Raw genomic sequence first — 20,994 nt, 5'->3', positions numbered from 1 at the left:
AAATGGAAATCTGGACCATTTTGGAATGATAGAATTGTAGAAAGGAAAGGGGCTCTCCAGGTGTCATCTAGTCCAACCCCTGCAATGCAGGAACCACAGCTAACAAACCCCAGACAGATGGCCATGCAACCCCTGTCTAAAAAGCTCTAAGGAAGGGAGGTCCAGGCCCCCACTTTCCAAGATAGTTTGAACAGCTTTTAGCATCAGAAATCTCTTCCTAATATATAGCTGGAATCTCCTTCCTTGTCATTTGAAGCCATTGGTTCGAGTCCTACGACTCCAGAGCAGGAGAAAACAAGCTTGCTCCATCTTCCGTGGGACAACCCTTCAGATATTTGGAGACAGCTATCCTATCATCGCAACAAATACACGGGACGTGGGTGGTGCTGTGGGTTAAACCACAGAACCTAGGACTTGCCAATCAGAAGGTCAGCGGTTCGAATCCCCGCAACGGGGTGAGCTCCCATTGCTCGGTCCCTGCTCCTGCCAACCTAGCAGTTCAAAAGCACATCAAAATGCAAGTAGATAAATAGGTACCACTCCAGCAGGAAGGTAAATGGTGTTTCTGTGCGCTGCTCTGGTTCACCAGAGCTTAGTCGTGCTGGCCACATGACCCGGAAGCTGTACACCGGCTCCCTCAGCCAGTAAAGCAAGATGAGCGCCGCAACCCCAGAGTTGGCCACGACTGGACCTAATGGTCAGGGGTCCCTTTAGCTTTAGCTTTACCTTTATCCTATCATCTCTCAGTCTTCTCTTCTCCAAGCTAAATATTCCACTTTGGACACTCGTCTGCAGACTTCAGAATGTGGTGCACCAGTCAAATTCAACATCTGTGCCGGATGTCACTTGCCGGAAGGTCCCTGGGTTAAGCGATTTTTGTGGCCTCCCAGGAAGCTGGTTCAAGTTGGTTTCCCTTCCATCTGGTTTTGCCTGTCGAAAAGAGACTGTAACTCCTTTCGGACAGGGACTGTGTTGTATTTTGCTTGCTCTTCTGATGAAGGGGCAGTAGCTACATAGCATACAGTGGTACCTTGGGTTACAGTCGCTTCAGGTTACAGACTCCACTAACCCAGAAATAGTACCTTGGGTTAAGAACTTTGCTTCAGGATGAGAACAGAAATTGTGCAGCAGCAGGAGGCCCCATTGGCTAAAGTGGTGCTTCAGGTTAAGATCTGACCTCCAGAACGAATTAAGTTCTTAACCCGAGGTGCCACTGTATTTGTCTTATGCTATGTCATCACATTTTTGGGAACTTAGGAGTGTGTGTGTGTCTCTGACACTTTGTCACACTTCCCTGCATTTCGCACATTGAATAAGAAGGTGTCTTGTCACAAGTTGTGCTCCATCACATCCGATTCAAGTTCACTTTCTTTCTTTCTTTTTGCATTACTGGGGCAGGAGGTTGGTAGCGAAATCGCGCCTTTTCATACTAACCTCTGGGGCTTGTAGTCCCAGGTGGCATTGGGTGAGAGTCTGCCCTAGGTTTGTGCATTTGACTGTTACCAAGCAATACTTGTGGGTCATTCCAACTTGCTGAAGTTATCCTGCCCCCTCTTCCCAGTAAACATTTTGAGAAAAAGGGGCTTGGGAATGATATCTGCAGGGAGCAGCAATGAGAGCAGATGTTCTAGGCAGGAAGAACAAGATGCAGAAATATATGATAGGGGACACATGGCTTACTAGCAGAACATGTGGAAATGACCTAGATCAGGGTTCCCCAAACTAAGGCCGGCGGGCCGGATAAGGCCCGAGGGACTCGTTTATCCAGCCTGCGGCAACCCCTGCCACCCGCTGCCGCCGCCCACTCTTACCGGCGCTTCCCTGTGCGGCTGCCCACTTGCGGGTCGGAGGAGCACCGGAAATAGCTTGTGTGCATGCGCAAGCATTATTTGCGCATGTGCAAGCATTATTTCTGGTGCACATCCGGGTCAGAGGAGGCCCGTGCCCAAGCTATTTCCGGTGCTCCCCCGACCCGGAAGTGCGCCAGAAATAGCGTGTTTGCATGCGTATGGGCATGCGCTCCCTCACCCTCTGGCCCGTCGCATGATCAGCACTGGAGACACCAGCCCGAGGCACGGTAAGTTTGCAGACACCTGATCTAGAGGTCTCAGGGGACCACAGGCTTAAAATGAGTCCAGAGTGCGATGCAGCAGCAAAAAAACCTAATGATGTTCTAGGCTACATCAACAGAAGTCTAGTGTCCAGATCAAGGGAAGGATTAGTCCCGCTCTATTCTGCCTTAGTCAGGCCACACCTGGAGTGCTGTGTCCAGTTCTGGGCACCACAACTTAAGGATGTTGATACTGTAAGCTGGAACGTGTGCAGAGGAGGGCAACCAAAATGATCAAGGGTCTGGAAACTAAGCCTTATGAGGAGTGGTTGAAGGAACTGGGTATGTTTAGCCTGGAGAAGAGGAGACAGAGAGGAGAGATGAGAGCCCTCTTCAAATATCTCCAGGGCTGTCACATGGAAGAGGGAGCAAGTTTGTTTTCTCCTGCTCCAGAGGGTAGAACTCGAACCCATGGCTTCAAGTTACAAGGAAGGAGATTCTGATTAAACACCAGGGAAACTGTTGTTGGAATCCGCCCGGGGTGGCTGGGAAAACCCAGCCAGATGGGTGGGGTAGAAATAATAAATTGTTGTTGTTGTTGTTGTTGTTGTTGTTGAGGGTGGAAAGGTCTCCTTCGGTGGGAGGTGGAGTCTCCTTCCTGGGAGGTTTTTAAGCAGAGGTTAGATGGCCCTCTGTCATGGATGCTTGAGCTGAGTTTCCTGCATTGCAGGGGGTTGGACTAGATGCCTCTGGGGGTCCCTTCCAACTCTACAATTCTATCCTCTTTCTTATCTTCCACAGTAAGTGTTGCTGGCTAAAACTCTCTCACTGGTGCCCAGAAGGAATTGTTTTCTCTGACTGAGGACCACTGGGCCCATTATTCAGTTAAAGCATACACGAGGCAAACGTCCATCAGGCCTTCATAAAAGAGAAAGCTCATATTTGCAAAGATCTTTCAACATCTCAAATGAGCATGCTGGCATCAAACATGCCAGCAGCATTGGAAAATCAGCCGTCAGATCACAAATGCGTGAATGTAGGGCACACTCGGCATGCAAAGAAACATTTATGAAGTCTCCGTATATTAATTCAGAGTAATTGCTCCATACCACCAGGGTTTCTCTGCTCTGGAACTTGTGAAGCTCAATGCCGGAATATTCAGGGCAGATGAAGGAAAGTCCTTCACACTGTGCATAGTTAGACTATGGAACTCCCTGCCACAAGGGGCAATGATGGCTTTAAAAGAGGATTAGATGAATTTATGGGAGAGGAGAGGACTATCAGAGGCTACTAGACACAATGGCTCAGCTCTGCCTCCACAGTCGGGGCCAGCAATGCTTCTGAATACCAGCTGCTGGAAACCACAGGAGAGCAGAGTTGCTCCTGTGTTCGAATCCTGCTTGTGAGTTTCCCACAGGCATCTGGTTGGCGACTGCAAGGTCAGGATGCTGGAATAGATGGGCCATGGTCCTGATCCAGCAGCTTGGCATTACGTTTTTATTCTCCGGCTGACGGTGAGGTCTTTCCACAGCTGTGCTTCCACAGCCAGGGCCTTTTCAGTACTGGCCCCAACTTGGTGGAACGCTCTGTCACAAGAGACTAGGGCCCTGAGGGACTTGATCTCCTTCCACAGGGCCTGCAGGATGGAGCTGTTCCGCCTGGCCTTTGGTTTGGACTCAATCTGACCCTTATGTTTGCCTCCCCTGATGGTTTTGACTTTTAAAATAAGGCTGTATTTTAAATTGCATTTTAACCTGTATTTTAATTTGGTTTTTTCCTTTTTCTTTTCTTTATTATGTTTTTACTGAAATTTTATTGATGTTAGCCTACCTGAACACCGGCTTTGGCCGGGGAGGGCGGGGTATAAATAAAATTTATTATTATTATTACATGACATCCTGTTAGCCGGAGGTTCGAATGACCTCGCTCAGGACTAGCTGCATGCAAAGCCCAGCTCTACCACTGAGAGCTACAGCCCCTCCCCTACTTTAATTTTAGCTCCATTGACTGCAATGAGAAAAATTGCATAACAAATGCTGCCACTCTCACTGCGACCAATGAGACTGATGGTCAGACTCGGTATGGTTTGCAGCGATGACCCAGTGCCTGCCTAATAATAATAATAATAATAATAATAGTTTTTATACCCCACCCTTCCTGGTTCAAAAACCGGGCTCAGGGCGCTAACAACAAATTTAAAGCACTTATGTAATTGTAAAAGCAGCATAAAACACAGTATAAAAACATGAATAACAATAAAATTCAAAAATCAGTTTAGGAAAAAAAGCATTAGATAATCCCCAGGGCTAGCTGGCTGAATTGGTCCTACTTGGGCCAGCAGGGAGGCCAGGGGAGAATTAGCTGTGGGGTCTCAGAGCGGCTAATCTTCACAAAAGGGGAGGGAAGAGAAGGGAAATAAAAGATCAGGTTGAATTCAAATTAAAGGCCAGGCGGAATAGCTCTGTCTTACAGGCCCAATGCAAGGAGGTTAAGTCCTGCAGGGCCCTGGTCTCCTGGGACAGAGCATTCCACCAGGTCGGAGCCATTGCTGAAATGGCCGTGGCCCTGGTGGAGGATAGTCTGACTTCCTTAGAGCCCGGGATCTCTAAACTGTAATTATTCATGGACAATAAGGTCCTCTGCGGGGCACACCAGGAGAGGCGGTCCTGTAGGGCTTTAAAGGCCAAGACCAGCAGGAGATCCCCAAGCCCATTTGGACCCCAATTTCCCCAGCAAAAAGGATCAAGTAGCAGAAGAGACCCTACTCTGCTAGAAGCCCCTTGAGAAGACTACGGGTCAGAACGGAGAATTAATTTATATCCAATCTTTTCCTCCAAGGATAGAATCATAGAGTTGGAAGAGACCACAAGGGCCATCGAGTCCAACCCCCTGCCAAGCAGGAAACACCATCAGAGCACTCCTGACATATGGTTGTCAAGCCTCTGCTTAAAGACCTCCAAAGAAGGAGACTCCACCACACTCCTTGGACGCAAATTCCACTGTCGAACAGCTCTTACTGTCAGGAAGTTCTTCCTAATGTTTAGGTGGAATCTTCTTTCTTGTAGTTTGGATCCATTGCTCCGTGTCCGCTTCTCTGGAGCAGCAGAAAACAACCTTTCTCCCTCCTCTATGTGACATCCTTTTATATATTGGAACATGGCTATCATATCACCCCTTAACCTCCTCTTCTCCAGGCTAAACATGCCCAGCTCCCTTAGCCGTTCCTCATAAGGCATCGTTTCCAGGCCTTTGACCATTTTGGTTGCCCTCCTCTGGACACGTTCCAGTTTGTCAGTGTCCTTCTTGAACTGTGGTGCCCAGAACTGGACACAGTACTCCAGGTGAGGTCTGACCAGAGCAGAATACAGTGGCACTATTACTTCCCTTGATCTAGATGCTATACTCCTATTGATGCAGCCCAGAATTGCATTGGCTTTTTTAGCTGCCGCGTCACACTGTTGGCTCATGTCAAGTTTGTGATCAACCAAGACTCCTAGATCCTTTTCACATGTACTGCTCTCAAGCCAGGTGTCACCCATCTTGTAATTGTGCCTCTCATTATTTTTCCCCAAGTGCAATACTTTACATTTCTCCCTGTTAAAATTCATCTTGTTTGCTTTGGCCCAGTTCTCTAATCTGTCAAGGTCCTGATCAATGCAGGAATCACAGAACTGCAGAGTTGGAAGGGACCCCGAGGGTCATGTAGACCAACCCCCAGGGATGCATTAATCTCAACTGGATTGTACATGACAGGTGGTCGTCCAAACTCTGCTTGTCCAGGGGTTGGACTAGATGACCCTAGGGTCCCTTCCAACTCTACAATTCGATGATTCTATGAATAATCAAGGCAGAGTCTTGTTTCTTTGCTGGGGAGCGAAATCCCTAGTTTCCCCCCCACTTTCCGCTTTCTTGTCTCTATGTGCCGTTCACAGCCATTTCCATGACAACCCTTTTCACCTGTTGTCTTCTTCCAGGCATAACAATTTAGCTCTTCCTCCATACACCTGGGCAATTGGGTCCCCATTGCTCAGGACCAGGGTGCATGCAGCAGGTCGGGTGTGTGAATTCCTAGAATAGGGTGGTAGCCCCCCTCCGGTCACTGCTGAACTACAGCTCCCAGCAGAACCCCACCAGGCGTGGGAGCTTCAGTCTAAATATGACCAGGGTTGGGCACCATGTTGGCTACCCCTGTCCTAGAATCTCCAGGAGGCCTGAGATCTTGGATGTCTATGAGTTCTAGAGCAGAGAAACCTTCTCCACTCTGGTGCCGGACAGATGACCTGCCAACGTCTGACCAACACCAGATTGGGGGAAGCTACAGTAGACAAGTAGGGTCACGGGTGGCACTGTGGGTTAAACTACAGAGCCTAGGGCTTGCTGATCAGAAGGTCGGTGGTTCGAATCACCGCGACGGGGTGAGCTCCTGTTGCTCAGTCCCTGCTCCTGCCCACCTAGCAGTTCGAAAGCACATCAAAGTGCAAGTAGATAAATAGGTACCACTCAGGCGGGAAGGTAAACGGCGTTTCCGTGCACTGCTCTGGTTCGCCAGAAGCGGCTTAGTTCTGCTGGCCACATGACCCGGAAGCTGTATGCTGGCTCCCTCGGCCAGTAAAGCGAGATGAGCGCCACAACCCCAGAGTTGGCCACGACTGGACCTAATGGTCAGGGGTCCCTTTACCTTTACCTTTACAGTAGACAAACCCTGGTTGTATGGAGCAATTACTATGAATTAATATACAGAGTCCTGGTTACTGATCCATGATTGACTTCTGACTTCTGCTCAATAATTGAAACTAAGACCTTCACGTCGAATCTATGGACTAACATAAATTTATCTCTACTCATAAACTCTTATTTCTAATTCTGCAATGAATTATTGTGTTATACATATCCTCATGAGTTTGAGTTTGTAATCTCAGAGTTTGTAATCTCTATTTGAGTTTGTAATCCTTGTCAGAATACACACTGTTGAATGGGTTAGTTTTTGTTACAATTGACTATTGATTTGCGAGTAGGGACCACTCCCACTACTGAAACTTACATTGGTCTGAGTTCTCAGTGTGTTTTTTTTCTTGGCATATTTAATAACAAGAACTCAAACTTATTTAAAGTCAGTTTAGAGTACCATTGAATTGTCGAGTTGAAAGGATCCCTGCAAGGATCATCTATGGCAGCCTTTCTCAACCTGTGGGTCTCCAGATGTGTTGAACAACAACTCCCATCAGCCCTAGCTAGCAAGGCCAGAGCTCAGGGATGATGGGAGTTGTAGTCCAACAACATCTGGGGACCCACAGGTTGAGATCCGCTGATCTAGGGCGACACCCACAGTGAAGGAATCACAGCTAAAGATTCTTTGGCAGATGCCCATCTAGCGAACGGGTGTCCATCACACAAGGGCAGACTTTGATAACCTTTCATAACATGGCACCCTTTATAAGGCAAAAATTTGGCATCCCCAAATCGATCTCCTCTATTTTGGGTCTTCTCAGTTTAGCACTTGGAACTGCACACATTGGCCCCAATCCAGCGCTGCACTACCTTCCGAGGGTCTTACCCTCCCCATGTCCTTCCTGATGTTGAGTCAGTTGACTCCCCTGGACTGGACTGCTACATACAGTATCGACCTAGACAAGAGCTTTCCAAACTGTGTGTTGTGACACGTTAGTGTGTCAGCAGCAATGTGAACAATGGCGTCGCAACGGGGGGGGGGGAAGAACGGTGCACCCCGGGTGCCATCTCTGTGGGGGTGACAAGAAGGAACCCACGGGGGCTTGCGGCGGCGCGAGTAGCTATCGCGCCACTGCCGCCACATGTGGAGGGTCCTCCCAGCCGTGAGCAGAGGGTCCCGGCGCCAGCGGCAAACCGCTATGCACAGCGCATGTGCGGCGTTGCTACATACGGCACATGTGTCGTACATAGCGGTGCCGCACATGTGCCCAACATATCGACACTCGGCCCCAGGTGTCACGACGCCTTCATTCGCCCCATAGTGTGTATGTAGGCTTGTTGCACAAACACTCTGCGCATTCTTCCTGGGACTGGAAAGGGGCCGGTTTAAACCTCCGTTTTGCTAGTAAAACTGAATTACTGCGTCGCGAAATGACGCACGTTTAAAAAGCCTGTCGCCAACATGAAAAGTTTGGAAAGCTCTGACCCAGACCAGTGGTTCTCAGAGGGTGTGGTGGGGCAGGAGAGGGCGGCAACTATGGTGAGGAGATTTAAGGATAATCAATGAAACATTTGAACATTTCAGTGCAGCGTAGTATAGCAGCTAAATTTTTATTATTTGTGGAATATGGATCAACACCTTTTCAAAATGAGAGCGAGAGCCTCCAGTGATACCGAGGCCAATCCTAGCTGTGTTTTCCGATATATTTCTTATTGGTAGAAAATTCGGCGTGCTGCAAGGAAATGTTTATTCTGGAAGCTTTATACCTACAGAACACACCTCTGTCCTCCAGGTAAGCCAGAGGCACTTCTGCATTTTGTGGTTTTTTTCCAGCCAGGACAGGAGGAGGGTCTGGGGCAGGGGCTGTGAGGGTTGTGATATCCCCAAGGGCCCGGTAGATGGGTCCAGGGGTGGAGACACAGTTTGTCCACAGGCCTGAGGTCACCGACCCGATATAATAGAAAAGCAGCTAAGGGAATCCATAGTTTGGATGTTAACAGATCATTATTATTCCTTGGTGAGTTCCCTTGCTGGAGAAGCCCATCTTCCCTGCTCCTGTTTTAGCTTGGAGACCAGTTAAAGGTTTGTTTGCAGAAGACCTTTGGGGTTTGCGGTCTGAGAAGTAGCTCCCAGGCTGCGTTTTGAACGCAGAAATGCACATTAGCGGAACTAATGGTTGCTGCAAATGGGAAGAAGTGAAGGTTTTTGAGTGCTTTGGGGTTTTTTGGAAGGCTCTGCATGGTGATTAGCAGCCATAAGGTTTGATTCTGCCCCAATCCTACACACCTTTCCCTCTCCAATAAGTGGAGAATCAAGGATATACTCCTCTGTAATACTAAAATGAATACACATCCCTACCTTGGGGAAAAGGCAATTGGTGGGGGAAGGCTCGATAAGAGGTGTGTAAAATTGTGCACGATGTAGAGGAGGTGGAGGAACAAAAGTTTTTCTCCCCCACAGAATTGTAGACTTGTAACTCAACCCCTGGCAATGCAGGAATTTCAGCTAAAGCATCCATGACAGACGGCCATCTAACCTCTGCTTAAAAACAGAGTTTTTAATCATAGTTTAGAGGTCCCAGGCCCTAAGGAAGTCAGATTATCCTCCACCAGTGGTGGCTCCGACCTGGTGGAATGCTCTGTCCCATGAGACCAGGGCCCTGCAGGATTTAACTTCCTCCCACAGGGCCTGTAAGACAGAGCTATTCCGCCTGGCTTTCAACTTGAACTTAGCCTGATCTTTTATTCCTCTTCCTTCCCTCTCCCTCCCCTTTTTATGAAGATTACCAGCTCTGGGATCCCACAGCTAATTCTCCCCTGGTCTTCTTGCTGGCCCAAATAGGACCAATTCAGCCAGCTAGCCCTGGGGATCATCTAATGTTTATTGGATGAATTTTCTCCCTAAATTGATTTTTGAATTCTGAATTTATTGTTATTTGTGTTTTATACTGTATTTTATGCTGTTTTTTGTTGCATCAATTAATTGTTTTAAATTTGTTGTTAGGTGCCCTGAGCCCGGTTTTCTGAACTGGGAAGGGTGGGGTATAAATAAAAAATTATTATTATTATTATTATTATTATTATTATTAAAAAGACCTCCAAGGAAGGAGAGTTGCAACATTAGATCTCACAGACATTCAAGGATGCTGAGTGCCAGGAGAGTCAGGACAGATATCAGGAAGTTCTTCATCAGGCAGCACACAGTTAAAGTACGGAACTCCCTGCCACTGGAAGCAGTGATTGTACCAACTTGGGCGGCTTTAAAAGAGGAACAGACAAATTCATGGAGGAGGAGAGGGCTGTTGATGGCTACTAGCCATGTCTATGTTCTGCCTCCACAGTGGGAGCGTCAACAACGTCTAGGCAACACGATGACCATATACATACGTAATAGACAATCTTTATAGAATTCCTTCAAAGCATAAAAAGTTCAAAATGAAATCTTGAGTCTCAAAGTCTCTGAAAGCCTTTAAATGAAGCGAGGGACCAAACTCTGTATGATTGAAATATAAGCTGTGAAGCTTTGTGTATTCAGCAGATATGATGTCCAACACTGAACAGTGATTCCGGATATTGACTACTGTTTCATAAAATTCTTCGTCAGCATGGTGGGTGGATATAGAATGCTTCATAAACTGAAAATAAAATTTTACAGACGATGACCTGCATGCACATACCACTTTACAAAAGTTATAAACTATAATACAAACAGAATTGAAAAAGAGTACATGCCCCAATCTTATTTCGAATGAATGAAAATATCAAATGCTGTGGATCAGTGCTCATGTAATAATGTAGCCACTGCTACTAACAATATTTTTTTGAGAAACATATAAACCCAGCTTCTATAAAGATTGTCTATTACATATGTCTATGGTCATCGTGTTGCCTAGACATTGTTGACGTTCTCTTTGCAACACAGGGGTTTGGCTGCTCTTGTGTTCGAATCCTGCTTGCTGGTCTTCAACAGGCATCTGGTTGGCCTCTGTGAGAACAGAATACTAGACTAGATGGACAACTGGCCTGATCCAGCAGGTCTTCTTGTGTCCTTATGCTCATACTGCCCTCCTGGCTGAGGTCACACAGTATATTTTTGTCAGGCGCGTTTTACCCAGGAATTTGCTCTTTTTGCTGACATTGTTGGATCTCTTGCCATCTCTGTAGCTCTTGCTGATGCACCCAACAAGTTGCAGAGCCCAGAATTAAAGTGTTGCTCCAGATTTTGTCAAAACCACCCACCCTTGGTCTCTGCAACACATGTGTGGGTTGGTTGTAGTTTTACCTGACTACAGGATACAACATCCTGATTTTTTTGCATTCAATTATATAAGCTATACTGCAGGACTTGTTGGTTATTACCTGATGGGTGTAATATTGGTAGCTGGGATTTCTTTGCCTTTCCTTGGGGTTTTATGGGTTGTCTTCAGCCCTAAAATGGAGCTGTTCTTTTTAAAGTCCAATAAACAGATCACTTAATTTATAACAGACCTTTTGCAGTCCATCGCTTCTTTAACTATCAATGGCTCAAAGCTTTGCGGTTTCCTTAAGTGGGTGGGAAGATCTTGTAGCATGATTATAACGGTGATTAAGTATTGAAATAGCGGATGACAGCATTGCCTGTTTTTTCTTTTCTTTTTTAAAGGAAAGCAAACCCGTGAACAGCATATTTCAGGAAGCCAGTTTGAAAACCTGACTCGGTTATGGATAAACTAAGGGAAACAAGGGCGGAATTTTTAAAATGAAGCCAAGTTTGTGCTTCAATCCGCCTTGCAAGATAGAGAGAGGAATAAAATGCAAATGGTTTTCATCATGGGTAGGCAAACTAAGGCCCAGGGGCCGGATCCGGCCCAATCGCCTTCTAAATCCGGCCCACGGATGGTCCCAGAATCAGTGTGTTTTTACATGAGTAGAATGTGTCCTTTTATTTAAAATGCATCTCTGGGTTGTTTGTGGGGCCTGCCTGGTGTTTTTACACGAGTAGAATGTGTGCTTTTATTTAAAATGCATCTCTGAGTTATTTGTGGGGCATAGGAATTCGTTCATTCCCCCCCCCAAAAAAAAATATAGTCTGGCCCCCCACAAGGTCTGAGGGACAGTGGAGCGGACCCCTGCTGAAAATGTTTGCTGACCCCTGGTTTTCATTGATCCGGTGCCTGTCAACAGGAGAGCTATGGGCAGGGCAGAACAGGGTTTGGCAGTTTGTTGCCCCAGTCATGATGAATTGCACTCCATCCCATCACTCAGGGCTAGGCTGAGCCTTGGGGGGTGGGGCGATAAGACAGGGGGACTACATTGCACTGTGGGGCTGAAGCTCAGACTGCAACAGGATTCCTGCAACAGGATTCCTGAATGTTGGAAGATTCGGGACAGATACAAGGAAGATACTACGGAACTCACTGCTACAAGATGGCCACCTAGACAAATTCATGGGGGCTATTGATGGCTACTAGCTAGGGTGATTCTGCTCTGCCTCCACAACGCTTCTCAGTTCCAGCTGCTGGAAACCCTGGAAGGGAGAGGTGCTCTTGTGCTTTTTTTCTGACATCATGGGCATCTGGGCAGCCACAGTGAGAACAGGGTGCTGGACTAAATAATAATAATAATAATAATAATAATAATAATAATAATAATAATAATAATAATAATTTATACCCCGCCCTCCCCAACCAGAGCCGGGCTCAGGGCGGCTAACACTAATAAAATCACAGTAAAAACAAAGGGGGAAAGAGAGGGGGGGAACCAATTTAAAATACAGGTTAAAATGCAATTTTAAATGCAGCCCCGTTTTAAAGTAGCTGGTAAATCAAGACCATAAGGGGAGGGAAACAGAAGAGTCAGACTGGCCAGGTGGAACAGCTCCATCTTGCAGGCCCTGCAGAAAGATGTCAAGTCCCGCAGGGCCCTGGTCTCTTATGACAGAGCGTCCCACCATGTCGGGGCCAGTGCTGAAAAGGCCCTGGCCCTAGTTGAAACCAATCTAACCTCATTGAGGCTCGGGACCTCCAAAGTGTTGTTATTTGTGGACCTTCAGGTCCTCCGTGGGGCATACCAGGAGAAGCGGTCCCGTGGGTACGTGGGTCCTAGGCCACTGGCTCTTCTTATGTCTAGTAGAGCTTGCCTGCTATTTCCAGGGATATTGAAAAACAAACAGGCAGGAATAATGATTGATCCACGCTGCATGCTTGACATCCTTAACTAGCGATGGAGGCCAACTCAGCTGTCTGAGGTCTGGGAAGGAAAGGGCTTGCAGCTTTCGCTTGGCATCCTTCCCTCGTCCCTCGCGCTTCCTCTTTGCTATTCCCATCAGGTACCTCAGCTCACAGGTCAGCGCTGATAATCCTGCTTACTTTGACAGCAACAGGGAGAAGATCTGGCCTCACTGTACGCGACTTGAGAGAGGCAGGCTCTCCTGTTTACTGCGTTGGCTCTGCAGTAATTGTATTTTGTTTTAAGCAGGGAGCTCTTTCCCTTCTGCTTTTCCCCAGTTAAGGATGCAGGAGAAATTTGCTTCAGTTCATGTTTTTCATGAGGACCTGCCTGATTCTCATGTTGGGAAGCGATATGCAAACTGACAACTCAAGCATTCTTTCAAAAGAGCACTTCCCTGAATTTTGTAACACTGCTCTCCGACCAAAAATTTTGGGGGGGGGGAAGCATTCTCACATTGCATGCATTTGCAAAAATGTCGTATAATGCATGTTATATGGGGAGAAAGCATGGCAAACAATGTGAAGGTTAGGCAAATCGGCGTACGAAAACGTGTATATTAGGAGAAATTTGCACTAAGGCACAGGCGAACGTTCGTAAGGTCTTAAAAGTAATTCACAGGAACTGAATGGAAGATTGGGAAGACCAGAAAGGGAGAAAAAAAATCTTCCAGATTTGTCCAGCTAGCCAGTTCCAGAGTTACTCTACGGAACTCCCTGCCACAAGAGGCAGAGAAACCTAGATGGCTTCAAAGAGAATTAGACACATTCGTGGAAGGAGAGAAGGCTATTGATACGCCCTGCCATTGCTGTCAGAGGCTGTGGTGTTTGCCCGTTCATTTGAAAATGTCTGTACAGGGGGAGAGAAAGGGTTAATATGTAGACCAATAGGAAAGCCAGAGGCAGAGCCTACCTGTTTATAAAAGGGTTTGGCCCGAGGTTTGGGTGTGGATAGTTGGGTTGTTTTAGTGGGTTGGTTGGTTGGGAAAGGCATTTGGAAACAGAGAGACAATGCGGTTGGTTCTTGTGTGATGATCTCCTTCTAGCGGTCCACAATAGAAGGTGTCCTTTCACACTGCATCACAGTGTGGTACGCTGGTTTGACATCATCTAATAGGAAGTGCCTACAGAGGGTGGTGAACACAGCACAAGATATTATGGGCTGTCCCGTGAATCCGCTGGATGAAATAGCGGAAAAACATTGCCTCAGGAGAGCGAGGAAAATGCTCAGGGATGATTCACACCCTGGCCGGCACTTTCTTGATCTTTTGCCCTCAGGCAGAAGATATAGAAGCAGGATTAGTCGCACCAACAGGGTAAAGAACAGCTTCTATCCATGGGCTGTTAGGCTGCTGAATGGAAAGATAACAACAGGGCAACTGACTTTCGGGTTTGGTGGGTGTGCGTCAGTAAATGAGGGAAATTAAGACAAAGAGAGCTGAGTGGGGGTGCTTGTGTAATCTCACTGTATACAAGTTGTACAAATGACAATAAAGTATTTCAACAGAAGAGATAGAGACAGGATAAAATAAGACTAAGAAGGTAAAGAGTAACAACGTTTGGAATGCCGTAAAAGTTGGTTTGTGTCTGAAATAAAATACATTCTTCTTTATTTACTTGAGAACCTGACTGAGACTGAAGTGATTTTACCAGGGAGGACCTGGTTGCTGGCAGCAGATTAGTGGTGTCTGTGTCAATAGTCCATGAGACGACCGGGGGCTCCGTACGAACACCACAGAGGCAGCAATGTTTCTGGGAACCGCAGGACAGGAGAGTGTTTTCAGGCCGTGTTTGAAGGTTTTTCTCTCTGAGCCACAGTAAGAAGAGGTTTTCCTCTCTGGGCCACAGTAAGAAGAGACTGCTGGTCTAGGTGGGCCATTGGCTAGGGCTGCCAGCTTTCAAAAAGCGAAAATCCGGGGGGAAATCCGCCAAAATCTACACACGGGTTGCCACACGTCTGGATTTTTCCAGACATTTCAGCAATTTCCGCCTGGACACTGTATCTGACGGTCGAATCCTGGCTACGTGAGGGAAATTCCAGACGTATGGCAACCCTACCATGGGTCTCATCCAGCAGACTCCCCTGATCTTCCCAAGATCCACCACTGTCAGGCATGGAGAGTCCTCCCCTCCCTTCGGCAACTTCACAGATAAGAATTAACAGTTGATAGATTTCTAGTCCTTTTATTACAGCATCATGTTGTGAACACAAATACGCAGCTCTCCGCAAGGAGGGCAGTTGGCTCGTCTAATCCTCCTTTCAGCTTCCGCAAGCTTTTTCAGCGCCAGCGGGAAGTTCCCCCCTCTCTTTGACTCCTTTGCTCTCTGATACGTTTGGACCTCTGAGTCCTTGGTGAGTGGGGCAGTCTCCCACGCTCTCAAGAGACGTCTCGACTAGCTGCCCCCTCCATTCTGGTTCTGTTGTCACTATATCAAAACTGGGCAACACCTCCCAAAGCTGTTCAGCTCTCTCTCTTCTTCTGAACACACTGTGGATGGGGGGGCAACTCACCCCCCCTCCAGCTCTCCATCAGAGAGAAGCTAGTCTGTCATAGAATGCACTCCCCAGTCCTCGTCTTCAAACCATTCCCTGACAACCATAGATTTACAGTTGGCAAGGACGGGAGGGGGCAGTCTCAGGAGACTCAGGGCAGGGAACAAGGCCCCCAATTCCCAGAAAATGCTGACTTTCTTCTCTCTTCCAGTGCTGCCCGCTGTGCCCGATGCTGACCAGACCTCCTGCGGCCTCTCTGGGTCACCCTCTGGGATTCTCGCCCTCCACGCCTTTGCCAGCCTGCCCCTAACCAGCAATGACCTTGTGGAACTGGCCGCCCGCCCCACCGTGCCCCCTTCCCCACTGCTACTCCTGCCCCGCTCCTCCTGCTGCCTGCATGCCTGCACCATGACAGGGGCCCGGCAGCTGGATTCCTGCGGAGGAGGGCTGCGTGGCCAGGAGCGTGGCTCGGGCTGAGGGATGGCCTCGCTGGACCTGCCCTACCGCTGTCCGCGTTGTGGGGAACACAAGCGATTCCGGAGCCTGTCCTCCCTACGGGCTCACCTGGAGTACAACCACACCTACGAGACCCTCTATGTCCTCTCCAAAACCAACAGCATCTGCGATGCCACCGTTTTCCCCCTGGCGTCCGACACCACCCTCCTGACGCCCACAGCCCGCCGGGACATCTTTGAGAGCACCTCCTTCCAGGGCAAGGAGCAGCGCTTCACCTGCGACCTCATCGCCACCGCCACCACCGAGGAGCTGGACCCATCCTCCTCGCCCGTCGCGTCCCGCTACGTCCACGAGATTGAGATCCCCCTGACCGAGATCTTCACCCGCAAGGCCATGACCTCGGCCACCACGCCTCCTGCCGCTGCGGCCGCCGCAGTGGCGGCCGTCGACGCAGCCTATGAGGAAGGTCTGACCCGCCTCAAGATCCGAGCCTTTGAGAAGCTGGAGGTGGACAAGCGGCTGGAGAAGCTGACCGAGGAAGTGGAGCAGAAGATCGCCTCCCAAGTCGGCCGGCTCCAGGTGGAGCTGGACCGCAAGAGCTCGGAGCTGGAGAAGGCCAAGCAGGAGAGCATCCGGCTCAGCCGGGAGAAGCAGGAGCTGGAGGAGAGGGCTGTGGAGCTGTCCCGCCAGGTGGACGTCAGCGTGGAGATGCTGGCCTCCCTCAAGCAAGACCTGGTGCAGAAGGAGCAGGAGCTGAGCCGCAAACAACAGTGAGTGATGGTTTCTGTGGTGTCAGGGGGTCTGCTAAAGCGGGAGGTGAGGGGGTGGGTTTGAACCTGAGGCCCATGGGCCTGATCCGTCTTCCTTCACCCCGTCTTCTGATTTTGCCAGTAGTGGGAGAGAAAAATGGAAATAGCATTGAGGAAGGCAGAGAGGTTTAAACACAGCAAGGGAAGTGGGGAGGGGGGAGTCATGGACTGGTTGGATGCAGAAGAGTGGTGGGAAGAAACAGTTGGGGGACCACCAAGGGAAGAAGGCTCAGAGCCCAGGGAATGGTGGTGGGACAACAGTCAGTGGTCAGAGGGAGAGGACTGGGAAGAGGAGGTGTCGGAAACTGAAGTGGTAACAGGGCTTAGTGAGCAGGGAGAGTCTGTGGCAGAGAGCAGCCCAGAATCAGAGGCAGGAGCGGAGGAGGAGACAGGTCAAGAAGCAGAGATGAATCAGGCTGATGAAGAGTCCCAGGTATTTCCCCCTCCTGCTGAGACCAGATCCCCTCCCCACTCCACCCCCGGTCTCCCAGAACCAGAAGAGGCATGAAAAGGGCGGAGGAGAGATTGGCTGCACACAGGCAGAGTCTCAGATTGCTTGGGGGAAACCCTGGAGACTTAGATGGCTGTGGGGAGACCTTCAGTCTCAGCAACTGACTCATGGGTGCCAGACCTTCTGAAGATGAGTTGCTGCACTCCTGATTGTACTAAAAAAGAGTTAACTCCAATTGGCATGGTGTCATTTACTGCTGGCTCGCTGCTGGTGGAAGGAAGGAGGAAGGGTGGGAGGGAAGGAGGGGGCGTGGACACAGAGTAATAGCAGAAGTTGCTTTGCACTAGATTTGTCCAGTCAGCTCAAGATTGTCCCTTCCAGCCTTTCCCAACCCAGGTGATGTGCCCTCCAAATGTTGTTGGACTACTCCAGGGGTCGGCAACGTGTGGCCCACGGGCCAGATGTGGCCCACGAAGACCGTTTCGCCAGTCCATGAGCTGCTCGTGAACCAAGCTGCCCACTCAGCAAGTCCCCTGTGCGCTGCACTAAACTGGTGCAGCACAGAGCAGGGACTTGTCGAGCAGCGCCAGAAATCGTGTCTGCACATGTCCAGAAGTCGAAAACTGTGCTTTTGTGCAGGCATAATTTTCAGCTTCTGGGCATGCGCAGATGCAATTTCCGGCGCCACAGACATGCGCTGTGCCAGTCCAGCCCACAGACGATCTTTGTGGGAGTGATCCAGCCCATGGCTGGTAAAGCTTGCTGACCCCTGGACTATTCAAAGGAAACAGAAAAAGCATGGACTAATGGTTTTACCTGGTATAATCCTGCTTCCTAGGCTCTCTCTGAAAGTAGAGCCTTGAGCCAATATAAAGGGTTAGTCACCCCTGTGTTAAAGGATATGGCAAGACGGGAAGGTAACATTTGACACCACTTCTCAAAATTAACCTGTGGAGCATAAAAGCATGCTTCTGTAATAAAAACCTGTTCAATAGAAAAGTAAATCACAATCAATATTAGAATCAGTCAAGCAGAGGGAGGTTTTTTAATAAAAAAAAATTACATATAGCAATACAAATATTTGAGAGACCCAGATATGAACCATGGCTTGCCTGTTTGGCATCATATGGTCTACGACTTAGAAAACGATGCAGAGCAGAGAAAGGAGTTTTGCAGAGAGATAAATCATGCAGCTAGTCAGTAAGTTCATGACCGGTGCTCGGAGATCTGCCCTGGTTGCCATTCTGCTACTGGGCCAGGTTCAAGGTGTTAGTATTAGTATATAAAGTTCTTAATAAGTTGCGGTGAGTTTACCTATGAGTTTCACCTTCAATGGGCGAAATGCCACGTAATTCCTGTTCCACATTTGTAAGAACCCAGTCACTGAGCGTGGTAGCTAAGGGACGTTGGAACTCCCTGCCTGCTGAGATCAAGCTGATGCCTTCACTGTATTCTTTTCAGCTGCATTTGCAGAACCAAAATGGCGCCAGTCTGGGCAGTGTGGGTGGAGGTCCTGGGCTACCCAGACAGCAAGACCCCTCTCTTCGCCATGCTGATGGGGCCCAAAGGAAAGCAGAACAAGACGTTTGGCACCAGCTTCGCTGCAGAAGTCACTGGAAGGAGGCCTACAAGGCGCCATCCAACTGCCTTAGGGACTCCGCTCCAGATTTCTGTAGGGCTCGTTGTTGTTTAGTCATTTAGTTGTGTCCGCCTCTTGGTGTCCCCCTGGACCAGAGCACACCAGGCCCTCCTGTCTTCCACTGCCTCCCGCAGTTGGGTCAAACTCATGCTGGTAGCTTCGAGAACACTGTCCCACCATCTCGTCCTCTGTCGTCCCCTTCTCCTTGTGCCCTCCATCTTTCCCAACATCAGGGTCTTTTCCAGGGAGTCTTCTCTTCTCATGAGGTGGCCAAAGTCTTGGAGCCTCAGCTTCAGGATCTGCCATTCTGTAGGGCTCCCTTCTACCCTTTTCTTCTCCTGAAGATGTCCCGCAAGGCAGTGGGCACAGATTTTCCCTCATGGTTTACACCCAAAGCCTTTCTCACACATATTTATAGCCTTGAGGCTCTAAATGGAGGTTTAGGCTCAGAATTTTCCTAGCTGGGCTACCTTCCCAGGTTGACAAGCCCCTATCTTGCCCCTCTTTTCATCTCCTGCTAAAACCATTCTTGTGTTGACAATCCTACCCAGATGCTTAGAAAGTGAATTTGTTTTAGTATTTTGACTTTTTCTTAAGTTTTAAAGTATAGTTGTGATTTTTTATAGTTTTTATATTTTTTGTAAACCGCTTTGAGGGCCCTCTTTTTTTTTAACAGTCAAATGGAATATACATTTAATGAAATAAATAATGATTTAACGGAAGGAGAAGATAGCGGTCAATAATAAGTCCTGGAATACAATCAGTTCCAGCTAAAAATCATACATTGCAGAAAATTGCCATCCACAAGTTTGTCTTTTGACATAAGTCATGAATGACCGCCAAGTAGCCTCACAGTCTATAGGTTTGGCTTCTTCTCTCTTGGAAACTTGTAAAGGATGAGAGAGTTTTCTAGATATCACAAGAAACAAGACCTTCTTAAACCAGGTATCAAGGGGGAAAACCCAGTTAGACTCCATCCTTGGGCAAGGGTTAGTTGAGTGGTGACAGGCAGCAGTTTTTCTTTTTAAGAAAAGTTTAAAGCAGTCACCAGGGCTGGATTTAGGTTTGATGAGGCTCTAAGCTACTGAAGGTAATGGGGCCCTTTATATGTCCAGCTGTCCTTTGTCAACAACAAATTGCCACTGTTTTTTTGTGCTGAATATATGCTACATGGTAATTGATGGACCTAATAGGAATCGAAAGCCATTTACACATAACAAAATATGTATTTTATCAAAGTAATTGATATAGCAATGAGCAAACCAGTGATATTTTATGGAGCAGGCTAGCAGGCGAGGCCCATGACTTACATCATAGGAGCCTACACAACACAAAACACTGTTGGTTTTATTTTATTTGTTTTTTATCTTATATTTTGGAAATGTGAATCCAGGTTGTTTTTTTCCTTTAATTTTTTTTGGGGGGGGGCAAGAGTGTGGGGCCCTAAGCTATAGCTTGTTTAACTTATACGTAAATCCAACACTGGCTGGCACAGAGGCTAAATGAGGGATTTTGATTTATTTATTTTACTTATTTCATAAAAGTTATGCACTGCTTGATTGTTGAAAAAGAAAGGTTTATATCAACTAAAACAGTTTGTAGAAAAATCTACAAACCTACTTTAAATCAAAGCAGAATATTGAATCATATTGCCATTTCCCCATGGTGTCAAAATAAGAGGATGGGGCCAGATTCATAGTCTTGGGAGAGAAATGTCTTGGCATCACAAAGCCTGCATGAAACTCTCTTCCGCTTTCCCTGCCCAACAAAAGCCTCCTCATTCTTTTCAGTTAGAGCCTGCAGTACACCTGCGTCGGAGTGCAGAAGGCAACCAGCTTTTCTTGGGGAAATCCTTTTGGGTGGCCTCCCTCTCAGAAACGGGTGGCTTCACGAAGAAAGCAGATAATGTGGGAAGGCACACAGGGGTGGAATTAATATTTGCATGATCTTAAGTAGAAAGAAATCTGAGGAAATGGAGAATCAGAGGCAATAATCCCGCCTAAGAAAATATGGACTGGAATTTAATGATCCCAATGCGCTCTGAGTATCGCTCCTCTCTCGGGTATCAGCCCAAACAAACAGTCATCACACATTCTCTTAGATGGGATTATTGCACCTCGCTCTGAATTTTCTCCGATATTTCCAGCTTGCTCAAATATTCATTCTGGCCCTGTTTGCTTTTCCAGACTTTCTTCTCTTTGTGTGTATGTCTGTGTGATTG

The 20,994-nt window shown here is 47.9% G+C and overlaps 1 protein-coding gene across 3 annotated transcripts in view; it reads left to right on the top strand.

Moving 5' to 3' along the window:
• Window positions 1-20,994, top strand: part of FBXO41 (F-box protein 41) — a 107,584-nt gene that overhangs the window by 44,173 nt on the left and 42,417 nt on the right. For 2 of the 3 annotated variants that reach the window (XM_081924933.1, XM_081924932.1), the window contains exon 2: window positions 15,630-16,644. In XM_081924933.1, the coding sequence (XP_081781059.1) occupies window positions 15,899-16,644 (746 nt within the window). In that variant the 5' untranslated portion in view covers window positions 15,630-15,898. Of the gene's footprint in view, window positions 1-13,965; window positions 13,987-15,629; window positions 16,645-20,994 lie in introns of those variants that run through there. The other variant, XM_081924934.1, reaches the window with a different exon arrangement.

This window comes from Podarcis melisellensis (assembly GCF_964234715.1).
Source record: "Podarcis melisellensis genome assembly, chromosome: 9".
NCBI lineage: Eukaryota > Metazoa > Chordata > Lepidosauria > Squamata > Lacertidae > Podarcis > Podarcis melisellensis.
Note: the sequence above shows the minus strand (reverse complement) of the source record. Positions and strands in the feature narration are given on the sequence as shown.